The sequence below is a fragment of the Thermobia domestica genome, chromosome 11 (assembly GCF_964235325.1).
Source record: "Thermobia domestica chromosome 11, izTheDome1.hap1.1, whole genome shotgun sequence".
Taxonomy (NCBI): Eukaryota; Metazoa; Arthropoda; class Insecta; order Zygentoma; family Lepismatidae; genus Thermobia; species Thermobia domestica.
In genome coordinates, this window is record NC_137464.1 from 232,675,518 (window position 1) to 232,690,557 (window position 15,040).

The 15,040-nt window shown below is 36.5% G+C and overlaps 1 protein-coding gene across 1 annotated transcript in view; it reads left to right on the plus strand.

Moving 5' to 3' along the window:
* The first annotated feature begins 4,722 nt into the window (after nucleotides 1-4,722).
* LOC145664815 (uncharacterized) overlaps nucleotides 4,723-15,040 on the plus strand; it is a 155,206-nt gene continuing 144,888 nt past the window's right edge. The window contains exon 1 of the mRNA XM_081731806.1: nucleotides 4,723-5,321. Within this exon, the coding sequence (XP_081587932.1) occupies nucleotides 5,317-5,321 (5 nt within the window). The 5' untranslated portion in view covers nucleotides 4,723-5,316. The remainder of the gene's footprint in view (nucleotides 5,322-15,040) is intronic.

Sequence of the window (15,040 nt, forward strand, 5' to 3'; positions counted from 1 at the left end):
ATACAGCACTTATTCCTATCTCGCTGTTAGATGACAACAAATGTCCTCCAGCGGATGACATCTATCGGAGAAAATTGAAACCTCAAATGCGTGGTCCTTTTTGTTACCTACCGGAATTCATTTTTTTTTAACTAATGTTCAGCCTAAGATGACCACAAAGAGAGATCTCGAAACTATAGCTCAGTGTTGCCACAGTCCTAGCTCTGAAGTGCGCTGAATAATAGTGCCAAATTGAAACAAAAAGGGCTGAATTCATCATTTATACTATTAGTGGTAAAAGTGTGGGGGAACGCGGTCTCCCCACTTTCAGAAAATATCTGTGCCGTCCCCTACTTCTAAAAAGTTACAATGTGCAAAGATAGGCACGGAGACAGCGTGACGTTATGCGTCTCCCTACCTTTTCAGATCCAATTTTACCTCTGAGTGTAATACAAGGCTCTACAACATTAAACTAAAAGAGGTCAAGCTATATAACAGTCCTCCCTTTTCCAAGAGTTCAAATCAAGAAAGTGCTCATTTTAAAAATTCATTTTAAAAAATCCAAATAGGACGACTAAAATTTCTACCGCACTGCTTCTTTCTCGTCTTCTTCATGTACAGCGCGGATGAGCCCATCTAGCGTCATTTGTTTCCCGATATACTTCGAATTACGAATTTTCTACACAAAGTTCGTAGCGTTATGCGATGCAACGTTACAGAAATGAATATTCAACAGCATTTTTTAAGAGTCCAACACACAGTATGAGCAACGTGAGATGTAGGAAAAGTCTTACTAACACTTTTGAAAATGTGACAAGTATTGGTGTTAAAGTATGTGACAATGTTAAATGGTGCTGAACTGGGTAGAATTGTACCAACTTTTTCACAAAAGGGGCTGAAAATGCCAGCGTAGTACCAACGGGCTGATGAATGCCAAAAAGGGCTGAATTTGTTATAACTGTACCAAGTGTGGCAACACTGCCACAGTCAGTGTTGCCAGACCGATCAGTTAGAAAAGCAGAAGACTCGAAGATAAAAAACAGGAGAAAGCAGTAGACACATAAAGTGGCGGAATTTGAGTGCAAATCCAGGGGGAACAAAAAAAAATTGCCATTCTTAATGGAACAGTAGCAGTCCAAAATTCATTATTACTTTCATTTCAAAATAAAACAATACATAAAAAACATAAATTTGAATTTTAATTACTTCAAGATAAGTTTTATAAAGAAAATTTTATCCGATGATTAGGTAATGTCTTGGAGGTAGAAAGACCCTCATGCCCTTTTTACATTAATAATGTTTGATACATACGTGTGTGAAGTAAGACTAGAAAATGTCTTATTATGCACCTAGCGATAGTATAGCTATATGATACACTCTCAGGTGATCGTGACGTAAGAAGATATTTCGCTGACGATCGTGGAGAGGTGTTCTAAGCTACTCTTCCAACCCAAGTTCCAATCTAAAACAACACATACTCGTAAATCTTACAGTAAGTCATAAAGATCGCCAACCATCATGCATATACAAAATGACGTATAGTTGTATCCTTGTATTCATATTATATACAGCAAACCTCTAGTACTATATGCTCTACGAAGGTTTGTGTATGCATACAGAGAAATTTCTTTTTTTTTTATGTAAGGAAAGATATGAAAATTCAATATTATTAATAATATATTTCTTTATCTTCTTGAAGTAGAGAAAAAGCAGGAGATTGTTCACTTTTCATTTTCTTTCGCACTAGATCAGTAGAACGAAGAAAAAGCAGGAGATCTCCTGCAAAATCAGTAGCTCTGGCAACACTGGCCATAGTCTGAGAAAAGTTTATTATATAATTTACTATTCAACGTTATATTCAAATTTCTATTTGTTTCTGTAATTTTAAATTTTCAAATAATTTTAAAAATTGTAGCATTCATACATTATTATTAAACAATTGTAACCTTCAAAAAAAATTACTATTTACGGAAGAGAAAAGCGATGAACATTAAGAATCAGAATGATAGAACAATATCTGAATAATATTTAAACTAAGCAAAGAATTATCTACGAGAAAGTATATGATTTCTTTCTGAGTACATATTAGTTTTTAACACAAATATCAGCTAACGTTTTGAGAAAATTTTCGGATTTTTAGTTATACTTATGAAAGTGTTTGATTTTATATTTGAGCTATTCACAAATTTTCAATAGATTTAGACAATATTATATTAAGGGAGTCATCTATTTTGTGTCTAGAGCGTTGTAAATAATTGTAGCAATAAATTCATTTCCATTAAAGGAAAATACACATTATAGTGTTTATAAAATAAATTATTGTGTTTTTTCTAAATTCTTGGTTCGAATTGAATTCTATCCCATTTTCCTTGTGAGGAGGACATTTAGTTAGTACAGAAGAAGCAGAATGACCACTTTCTTTACCTTGTAATTTTAAATTGATTGTGGTAAACTAGAAATTAAAAAGCTCAAGGGTGAAGTGATACAGTTTCCACCCTAAACAATTTAGTTTGGTTATACATTATGACACTACGGTAGACTTTCCAATTATCCGAATCAATATTGAAACCGGAAATGAGATCTATAAATTTCGGTTTCAATGGAGAATTGAAATGAATGATGAGCTCTATTCTTTTGGACGCCAGAATCTATATAGTTTTTCGCCGTAACTTACGATTATTACTATATAAAACTAATACTGTAATCGAAAGATGCAATAGTTTTTACTTCTTCTGGTTTCAGTCACAGACAGGGCCGTGCCGTAGGGGGGGGGGCGAGCGGGGCTACGGCCCCGGGCACCGAAGTAAAGGGGGCGAAAAAATTCGGGAGAAAAAAGGAAAAAAGATAGGAAAAATTGCATGGAATATATGTATGGGGGTGCCGTCGTATACTCTCGCCCCGGGCGCTGATTTTCCACGGCACGGCCCTGGTCGCAGAATAACAGCTTTGTTAGAGTTAGGATTAGGATTTAGATTTCTGGGCTTTCGGGATCTATATCCACGTTAGCCCGTCAGGGAAGACGTCCCTCGGCGATCACAATATCCGAGGAATAGAAGAGGAAGAAACGAATGGGGAAGGAAGGAAGCGGCCTGGGACCTATAAGTGACGTACCATCTAGGCATTTGCCCAATGTCAATGGGGAAAATCCATGAAAAAAAAACTCACTTAGAATGGCCGACCTGAAAAAGCTGTTTCACCTTTCCGAGCGAGAGTTCCCACCGGGAATCTAACTCGGGACCACTCGCACCGAAGGCGAGAGCGTTAGCGACGTAATCTAAGATAAGAGTTAATTAATAGCCGTAAAATATTTTAATTAACAGCGTTGAACTACAACTGTTGAATCTACGTTGTAATTGACTAGTTTGCCGAACATATATGTATTTCTGTTGAAAGATTTATGTCTCGTCTCGTCTCGTCTCGTCTCGTGCACATCCTTATACGTGAAGCATTAAACTAAGAATTTCACTTTCACAATGCTTTTGTTCGCTTTCTTTAACTTGCACTTTAAATTTCACTCACTTCTGTACTAACTAGAACAAGAATTTTATAGATAATATATATTTTTTTACGTAGTTTTCGCTTATCACTTTACTATAAAGTTAAAACAAAATATTTATTTAGATAATTACAGAGCGCCTGCTGTTTATACAATCCAGCCATGCATGACTGTGTGGTTGGTTGCAGACAACTGGGCGCTATGTTGATATGATCAACAAGTTTGAGCCTTTTTTCCTTTTTGTAATATCTTTCCTCGTGAGATAATCTAAGGCAAGTAGTCCTCGATGTGGCCCGAGGAAAGATAGGTGACCGTTCGAACTCAATAAAGGTATTGATATTGCGAGGTTCATCCTGCGTTGTGAGGGGTGAACTACTTGAAAAGAAAAGAAAGAAACCTGGTCTAGAAAGTTAGGATTAACGGCGAGGGCAGCCAGTGTGCTGACCATACATCACCACGAAGTCATGAATGTCACAAGCCAGCTGGTAGACATTGGTCCCCTAAGGAGTAAATGAAATGAAATTAAATTAAATGAAATATTTCTGTTTAACGTTCCAGGATTTTGTCCTTTAAGTTAAGGGAGACGCGGATTGAGGCAAGTGAATGGTGATGGAAGAATTGGGGGAATGAGAAAGTGGAAGGAAACGGGAGAAAACCTACGGACACGTTGTTGTCTACCACAAAGTTGCTTATCCGGGAATCGAACCAGGGGCCTGATGCATTAGATGTGAGTTCTCCACCACTGAGCCACCATGCATGTGTGCTGTGACAGGAATTTAGGTTTAACAAGCAAAAAAAGAGTAATGCCACCGGCAAGGTAATTTAAAACATTGCATAAAGATCAAATAGTAAAACAAACAATAATAATAACTGTTTTAGAAAGAACTTTTAAAAATAATGCTGTTATAAAAGGATTATTTTTATTTGTGATAATATCAATTAATTTGAACTACTCTTTATATTGAATTATGATGCATAAAGCGAAGCATATAACATCGTCAGAAACTTAATCTTTCACCTTCTTTGAGCAAGTGAAAGAAGTAGTGTTCCACACACAAAACGTTGGAAAGTGGAAGAGCGATTATAGCCTAGATTTGCCGCACGACAACCAAGAGTAAGTTGGCAACACGTAGACTCACCAGCGGTTGCATCCGAGAGAATCACCGAAGAGCACTGAGGCGCTTATAGGCCCGAAAAAGACGGCATGCGACGGCAAACCTAGTTTCTCACAGTTTCATTGGTTGCGAACCGCAAAGGGGCGTGCAGATCCCACTGTCTTCAGTGTAGCGAATGCTACTGTTCTAATTTCTAAACCTTCTCGTTCAGCAAACGTCCTTTCTCGGGAAATCTTCACTTAACGCCAGATCGTCTTTTTTTTATTCTTTCATAGTTTTTTCTTCACGCCAATTTAAGAGCGTACAAGATTCCCGTTTGACTCATTTCATCGTTGGCGCATCACCGTGACAGACCGTGCAAGGACAGTTTGTTTATCTAGATCGTATAGTGAGTGCATGTGTGTGTATGTGTGTTTCTAACGTGTATGTTTTCTATACATACTGGTGCATAAACTTCATATGAAGCCCCTAACTTGACCTTATTAAGTGGTGTGATATATTGAACTACAAATAATTGTAATTAACAAAAACAATACTTCTGATGAGTGATTTAGTGCTGTGATATTTTTTTAAAAATATTTTTCTGTGACAGTTACTTACATAAACAATTAAATACTTTTCGTGTCCATTAATTTTGGATAAGGAAAAGTCTTGATTTCCGGTGCTGATCTTGCATAAATTTACCAGGAGTCACGTAGTGTTAGATAATATTATCAGGACAGCATCATGAGGTAAGTACTCTATAATAATACACATTTTGAGTGTAGATAGATGGTTAGGTGTTCTTGCTTTGAAATTGTTGGGGCCACCGGTGGCTCAGTGGTAGAGCGCTCCCCTCTGGTGCGTGTGGTTCCTGGTTCGATCCCAGCTCACGTCAAGTGAAGTTAATTGTGAAAGAATATCGTGATATAGGACTGTTCAACCTTTGAGATGTTACATGATCTGAGTTCAGCTCAGTGTGAGGCAAATCGGTTTTCATGCATATGTTTTTTTTTCGTGGAGGAATTTTCTCCCACTTTCTTTATTTTACCATTTCATACATTATTACCATTACCATCTCCCTTAGTCTTGGTGCATAATTGTGGGACGTTATAACTGAAATTTCCCACAATTTCATTTAATTTGCTTCGCAATTGGGAAATTCCACATTAAAATTCTAGTGGCTATTCTAACAAATTTTATCCATAAGTTCCCTCCCTTGGATTTATTAGGAGATGAAATACTGATAGGTTAGGAAGCGTGTTATATTGAAACATGCCTCGACTGTTGATGAAATTGAATTTCAAATTTCACGTCCCACGTTTACATACTCTTTAAGCTGAAGGTGAAAGATAATGAAATAATTAGTGGAATGAGAATATAGGAGGAAACGGGAGAAACTCGAGAGAAACCTACAGATGCAGTGTTGTCCACTACAAACTCACTTCGTCTGGCATCGAATCAGAGTCTGCTTACAACAGAAGTGAGCGTTCAACTAGTAAACCAACGTACCCTCTCCAGTACGAAATAGATTTTGACTCTATCTGAAACGGAAATATCTAATATTTTGATGTCAGTAGACTACATTTAGATTGTTTTTTCGGGTAACAGCTCTGGATTTGGTCGAATCTTAAAGTTACGGCAATAGTTATAAAATGTATGGCCTACTGTCGTTGTGTTGTCTAGCTATTACAGGAAGTTATACCTCATTGTATTTGTCATGGAACGAACTTTAAATCCTATCAGAACTTTTCACGTTGTCCTGCCTAGTCTAATACATAGCGTACCCGGCCTTTGATGCACGAAGTCCCAGTTTGATTCCCGATGGTAGAACATTAAAACTTGAACGCATCACGGTGGTTCATATTCCACTGTCCACGTCTCATATAGCCTCTGTGTTGAAAGGGACGTTAACTCAAATTCAACCAGAGCTTCCCATGGCTATATAGTTAGCGTACACATCTTCGGCGCGGGAAAACCGGGTTCAATTACCGGCAGACTTTTAATCTAACCATCCAACCAACCTGGAATAACGAAGTCAACATGACCGGACACAATATTTCCAACAACTTTACTAATTAAGAACACTAACGAATATACTTATTTTTAAAATATACTATTGTATTTATACAGAAAAAATAGATATTACATTAAAAGAAGAACGGAAAGTGAGCCCGGTAACGCTCACAAAAAGTGTTTCTCTCGTAAAAAAAAAAATGTATTAGTTGAATACTATAGATAAATAAATCTAACTAAACATATCCGTCATTGTCCAGCCGAACAGTTGTTTTCTCTTCTAACCAAAAAGCAAGGCAAGAACTCATTATGGCAACTGAACCGGCAATTATATTCTGAAACAAACCAAGTGACCGTATTGTGAAACAGTTTAAAATCATGGAATATATTAAAGGAGACTCTATAAACATCCGGTTCCCATTACAAGTCAGCATTTTTATCATATTCATTTTGCCTCTACTTTCTAACAAACACAAACACGTTTCGTTAATGCAAAACTAGAAAGAATATTTTTAAAGAGAATAATATCGCAATATTTTTCCGTTATCTTGTTTCTTACAGAGGAGTAGAATACTGTTTCCTAATTCGATAGTGAGCTCCCTCGTGGCTAAGCGGTTAGCGTACGCGCCTTTGGCGTGGGAGAGCCGGGTTCGATTCCCGGCGGGGGCTCATGTGGTTCGGATTCCACGTTAATCAGTAGATCCACGTCTCCTATAGCCTCGCTGCTGAAAGGGACGCTAAACTAAAATCCACTCCACTAATTCGATAGTTAAAAATTCAATCTCCTTATTCTAACTTCCTAAGTGTTTTGTTTTTTTCGAATTGAATCGCATTAATTTGATCTTAACGTCCATTTTCAGCATCAGGGATATATGAGACACGAACTACAGTTGTAAATGGAATCCAAATCACTAGTCTGTTTTGTATCCGAGCCAAGTATTCGCACTAGGAGTCGAATCTGGGTCTACGTGTACAGAAAGCAAGTGCGTTTGCCATTCAGCTTCTAGGAGACACAGTAAGTTGATTGGTTGATCAGAAATGAAATATTTCAGTTTAACGTCCCACGATTAGTCCCTTTAAGCTAAAGCACAAGGATGATTAAGGCTAGTGAATTTTGCCGAAAAAAAATAGTGGAATCAAAATGTGGGAGGAAATAGGAGTATTCCCATGAACCCCAAGAGCACGACGTTGCCCATCACAATATTTACTTGGCTGGGGATCGAACGAGGGACCTCACGCAACAGAGGTAAGCGCTCCACCCCTGAGCCGTCGTGTATCCTTTACAGATTGACGTCCCTTTTAGCAGTGAGGCTACATAAAACGTGGATTTACAGCTTAATGTGGGATCCGAATCACATAAGCTATCATCAGGAATCGAATACAGTTCTCCCGCTCTAAATACTCGTATGAGCTACAAGGGAGCTAAGGAACAGTAAGTATTGTTCTGTATGTTGTAATGTGTCGCTAGGCGACTGCTGAAATCACACTTTATATTGATTCTTTTTGAAAGACGATTTCCAAACCATTTTGTTCTTGAAATAAATTTTACTTTAGAGTGTAATAGGAATAGTCCAAGTGGATTTGTAAGCATTATATATATATCCGGGATATGATCAAGGGAGGGGCTAAACCATATTTTGTCGTTTTATCCAGTGTAAAGCAGGATTGAAGACCATTTTATCCAGTGTATATCTGAGTGTCAAGGGTGGGGCCCCCCTTGGATCCGCCACTGTATATATATATATATATATATATATATATATATATATATATATATATATATATATATATATATATAGATAGATAGATAGATAGATAGATAGATATAATATATAAACCCAGCCAGACGATTTTAATTTTGACAATATGTGATCAGCATATGAACTCTTAATTTGCTATCGCTATTACGTCCCATTTTCAGAAGAAAATTGGCTACCCCTTTATAATAATATCACTGAAGTTGAGTCTATGCCGGAAAATATGTCCCTGTCAGAACTGGACCCAGGATAGCGTTCATCAAAAGAATGATTGCTTAGCCATGTCGGTCCCGGCGTCCCCCACAGGGCACATAAAATATGATGACATTATTATTGCTTTACAACTTTAAAATTCTACTGGCAACATTGAAAACTGTTTACAAAGGATGATCCATTTATGATTATCCCCTGTAAAAAAGTTTTCGATGTTGCCAGTCTGATTTGAAATTTGTAAAGCAATAATAATGTCGTCATATTTTATATCCTCTGTGGGGGACGTTAGGACCGACATGGTTATAAGGAGAATTTAAGAGAATGTAATTGGATCACATTCAGATACATGAATTTGAATCACCTTTCCAGGTTGACTGAAATGATTACTCGCTTGCACGAGCGTTTAAATTCCTTCGTTATATGTACTTTTCTAATATCACAGAAGGTTTATTCGTTTAGAATATATTTTTCTTGACATTGTTTATGAGTAGTATGTTTTCAAAGCATAAATTGCAAAATCTAAAATAAACAGTCGGAACAAATGTTTAACATATTAGGGATTGTTTTAAGTGGTTTTGAAGATTGAAAATATGTAGATCTTGCACCTTAACAAAACGTTCCAAACCGAAAATTTTCGAAAAATCTATTTTGGTTATGTGATAAATATTTCCTTTGTTCAGTAGTTTTCGAGCCATTGTTCTGTGCGTAGCGTAAGCTTGCATTATAGTTTTTACATCTATCACCTGCAGCGAATTCAAATCTAGCCGACTCATATGGCCAAGAGTTCAAAGACAGTGGCATTCAACCTGAGGTATGCGTAACCCTTGGGGTACGTGATGACTTCTTACAGGATAGATAAAATTATATAAATAATAAATTATACTATTTATTTGACGCTAACTGTAACAAAGGCATATTAAATATTGAATGATTCTGTTGTTTATAGCAAAATCGGGTTATTTAATTAATAATAATACCTATTACTATATTTTAGGTAAATTCGATAACTTAGTTTAGTTACTTACAATTCGAATTAGAGAAAGCTAAAATCTAAGACTGCACGCTTTAATGAAAATGTATCGGTAGGGATATATGGGAAAAAAGATTGGATACCATTACTCTAAGATAATAGGTTGAAAATCACAAGAGCTGTCTGTGGCAGTCGGCGGTGCCTCAGTAGCAGAGCGCTCATCTCTGTAGTACTTGGTTCAATCCCAGCTCCCACAAAGTGGGTGGGATTAGTGGCGGACAAACACCATCATGTACGTGAATGCTTTGTCGAGGTTCTCCCGTCCCGTTGCTCCTACATTCGTTACTTCCCATTATCATTCATTACATCATCATCGTCTCCTTTAGCCTCAGTGTATAATAATGAGACGGTTAAACTAAAAAAGAAGAAAAGAAAAATAATAACAGTTGTGTCGAGTGATTGAAAAAAAAAATGATGGGTTCGGCTCCTATTCAGACCTGCTATTCTGACATGTTTCAATATTTAAACAGAGCCTGATTTTCAACAGAATATCGTAATATTTCCCACATGAAAAATGAAATCTTTAAGTTTTACGTCCCACGATTATGCCGGTTAGGCTAAAGGAAACGGGTGATGCTGAGAGATGAGTGAAATGGTGGAATAAAGAAAGTGGGAGGAAACGGGACAACCCCGAGAAAACCCACGAGCACGATGTTAGTCCACCACTAGGTCCACACGGCGTGAGTTGGGGTTGAACCAGGGACCCCAAGCACCGGAGGTGAACGCTCTACCACTGAGCCACCGCTACCCCATTTCCCACTGTAATTGAAGTTCCAAGTATATAAGTATCCTTGTGGAAAGATCTGTTGATTTTAATCGTAATATGCAGCCTACGTGAGCTTATCGCGAGCTTTTTTCCACGAGGAAATAATTTGGGTTGTGTAGATCTCATAAGCTTAATTTAATTAGAAAAACGAATCACTGAAGAAAACAACGTTTATTTCAAAATATCTGTGTGACTGTTTTGCCAGCTACTTAAATGAACATGTTGGCTTCATTAGACACGGTTTCGAGTTCAAGTTATTTAACCCTTTGTTTCCTAAAGAATCAATTTATGAAGAGAAAGAAAACAACAAACTTTCAAGGTCAATTGGCTATACAGTTGCAGCGCGAATGAAAATCCTGGAAATAATTTAAACTTTTGTCCTTAGATGGCTGGCAAAGTTCATACTAAAAATGGTTTCCTTCTAAATCCACTAGGCTGCACGGAGAAACATGTTAAAATAGTGGTTTCACACTGAAATCACTGGGCCGGAAAGGGTTAAGTTACCAAAGCTAATGTGAACAAGTTTTTTATTAAGCGTACTTTGAATTTCATACTATTTAGACCTATAATATTAAAACTATTAGCAATGATGACCATTACGTCACTTTCAGTTTCAAACCCTTGCTTCTTGACTTTCTGAAAAGAATTATGAAATTACTAGAATCGAAAAATTCTACGAGTAGCGTATTATATATAATTATTTTGGTTAAGTTTTCGTTATTAATTTCTATTTCCAAGTTTGGAACCATAAATAAAATAAGCTGCAATTTTCTAAACCAATCTTGGTTTTATTTCTAAGCTGAATGTTGAGAAATGCACAAGTCCTTTTAGAGTACAAATCTCTGACATCTATACGATCTAGGAAAGAGCTAGAAGTTAAATAATGCTGGTACGGTAAACGTCATTGCAAAAGTGCTTTAACACATCTTGTATTCGACTGAATTAGATAATTTGATTACTTCTTATTATAACGTACAGCCTTTTTTTTCTCACTGAGAAAACTGTAGGCAGTACATACGTAAGAGGGGCTTTCAGGGTTCAATCCCTTGTGATTTTCCTTGTTTACGGGAAAATAACCATTTACACATTAAGACACACACACACACACACACACACACACACACACATATATATATATATATATATATATATATATATATATATATATATATATATAGTAGGACGTCGATAATACGAACGCAGTCCCTAGAAGTTTTACATTTTGTCTTAATGCTAGCGATAAACAAACAATAGTGTGTCCATCGACGTTGTGTGAAGTCAGTGTTTTTTACAAAAGTTCATTCATATGTAATTGTTCGTCATACATATTTTTATTTTCTCTTAGGCCTATAAGTTTTAAGTGTGACTTACAATATCAGTGTGATTTAGTGTACGAACAGGTTCTTCAGAAACATTAAATGTAAGTAGCCTTACGTATGGTATTGTAATTACTGTATGTACTGAATAACCACTGTATCGATAGAAGAACCTACCGTACAGTATATGTAAGCCTAAATGGCATTTTCTTTGTCATTTTCGAAAATCCGAACAACCTGTGGTCCTAAATAGTTCGAATTTTCAACTTCCTACTATATCTATATATCTATATCTATATCTATATCTATATCTATCTATCTATCTATCTATCTATCTATCTATCTATCTATCTATCTATCTATCTATCTATCTATCTATCTATCTATCTATCTATCTATCTATCTATCTATCTATCTATCTATCTATCTATATATATATATATATATATATATATATATATATATATAGATAGATAGATAGATAGATAGATAGATAGATAGACAGATAGATAGATATAGATATAGATATAGATATATAGATAGATAGATAGATAGGCGTGATCCAAGGGGGCTATATGGACTATAGCCCCCCTTGACGCTCAGGTACACACTTGATAAAATGGACTTCAATCGTGTTTAATACTGGATAAAACGGCAAACTATGGTTTAGCCCCTCCCTTGATTATATCCTGGATCCGCCACTGGATGGCGCTATGGGGCATACAACCAGATTTTAAATTATTGTGACGATACAGCGAGGTCCAAAGGCTTCTGTGCACCGATTACTTTCAAAAAAGTTCCAAAAAAAAAAAAAAGGGAAATAATTATAACATTTTAATTTTTACAAACTCGCCCAAAACAATCACTACATTCAAAGAATTCCTTATTGTTAAGTAGGACTTTAGAAAGTTGATTGAATAAATTCCTCTTGCTCAGAAGTATACTTGAAGGTATTGTCAAGAAACTTCTCATTTTTGAGAAATATATTGAAAAGTTTAGCCAAGAAATTCCTCGCTGTTAATTGAACAACAGCCTATTCGAAAAATTTATTTAAAAGAAAAATAGTCATTGTTGAACAGTGTATATTCAAGAAATTCCCCATTCATCAGCAGTACATTTAAAAGACATTTTGAGAAAATTTTCATTGTTAAGCAGTACATGCAAAAGTTAATTCGAGAAATTCCTCACTGTTGAGATTTACATTACAAAATTAATTCAAGAAATTTCTCCTTATTTATTTTAAAGAAATGTACGGATCGCGAACTTGCTCGTTGTGCAACATTTTTCGATTTGTCCATTCATCTCCTCTAATCACCTAGCGTATCTTTCTTTTTAAATCTTCGAAGGTATGTTTAAATTGTATGCAAACGATAAATTGTAGTGGGTTACTGAACTTAGATACGCAGGATTATGCACGTTAAGAAAGGAAATTTCAAATCATACTAAACTAAACATATACAGTAGTTATCGATTCTCTTGGCCAAGGTCAGTGGAAAGGTAATTGGTTACTTCCGTCAATTTCCGGTTGTTCTATGAATGGATGTATACGTCACACACACACACACACACACAAACACACAGAGAGAAAAAAAAGAGAGAGAATAATGAAATACTTAAATTTTTAATATTGCTTACTTCATGAAGGCTAATTCAGTGGCGAGTTGTGCATTGAATTTTAGGGTGTGACAAAAGCACAGTGATAAATTGACAGATATGAGTAAAAACTAAAACTGACTACAGCAGTATAATGAGCGAGTAGAAGGCATTATCCTATTTTGTAGAAAGGAAATTTTGGTTGGATTCACAGGCGGATCCACGGAGAGGGCAGTCGGGCAACACCCCCGCAAAAGCTACCTTTTTATAGGCCTATATATCAATTATTGCATTATTTTATTCTGATCTGATGTAAAGTTCCGTACTTAAGGCTCACATTATTCATCCAGGATGCTGTCCATCCCCTCCAAACGGCCCCTCTGAATCCGCTGGTAGTTGGATTAGAATTCAGCGTCCCTATCAGGCGAAGCTATATGAAACTTGGATCTATAGTTTTTAAGTCGGCGTTCGAATTTCAAAGTTTTCCTACTGGGAATCGAACCCAAGACCCTATATACCGAATCTGTGTACGCTAATCAGCAGGGTGCAAAGAAGAGAGTTCGTGTCTTTCGTTTTGTTTTTCGTCGATGTATAGTTTTATGAAAGTTCCGCAGAAGCACTGTCAGTAAGATGTTCTATCTGTCAACCGGATGCACTGACTTAGATTCTTCTTGGTACGGAATACACTCTCTCGTTGTACTGTCTTCCAAAATACAGCTCAGGTGTTCATTGAGTCTCTCAGAAATGGGTACCTGAAAAAAAAAAAAAAAATGGAATAAATGCGGCCCAAACATTGTGCTGGTCACATCACCTTCTCGATGTGACGAGATTAGTTCTACTTCATCTAAGTCCGTGAATGGTATTGGCCTTTCCGAAATGGGAAGGGGTTCGTATTTTTATCTTTATATGGATTTTACAAAAGGAGCAGTTACAGTGGTAAGGATCCCGCAGGCCCAATAGTGCGAGAGCGTATACAAGATATAAAATCATTAGCATAGGCACTGATGCCGATCTTAAAGCGGAGCGAGATGGATCGACTCCCCTCCAAAAGGTTTGTTTATGGAAGATGTCTTGCCAAAGTGATGCAGAAATCGGCGCCTCTGAGCATAGGGATTGTTTGTTAGTTCTTGCGGAGAGGAAGGCCCAGAGCCGGTTTTGCCGCCACTGGACAACAGGATAGAGAAATAAGGAGCACCATCTGCTGAGTTTCTGTGTTACCATTACATTATCTCTTTTCCTTTCAACTTACTGTTTAAGGTTGGTTTAAAGGGACAAGTTTTGCCGATAGATAGCACTACTGTCTTCGTATCTCTCCCATGTATTTTTTATCTTTCACGAAAATTCACGTTTTCTCTTACAAATTTCAACCTACAGACTTCAAATTTTTAGAAAAGGAACTTCATAAACTATCAAAGGCAATAATCCGTGCCGATTTTTTATTTAGAATTTTCTTCATTGTTGAAATGGCTTGATTGTAGAAATGGATATCCAAACCTTTAACAATGGAATTGTTTCAACAATGAAGAAAATTCTAAATAAAAAATTGGCACGGATTGTTCCCTTTAATGGCTTATGAAGTTTCTTCTCTAAAAATTTGAAGTCTCTAGGTTGAAATTTGTAAGAGAGATGGTAAACTTTCGCGAAAGGTAAAAAATACATGGGAGAGATACGAAGACTGTAGTGACATCTATCGGCAAAACTTGTCCCTTTACACTAACCTTAAGCGTCACATTTATCTTGCAAATACATTGTTTATTCTTTCAGAAATGCCTGTGAAGTT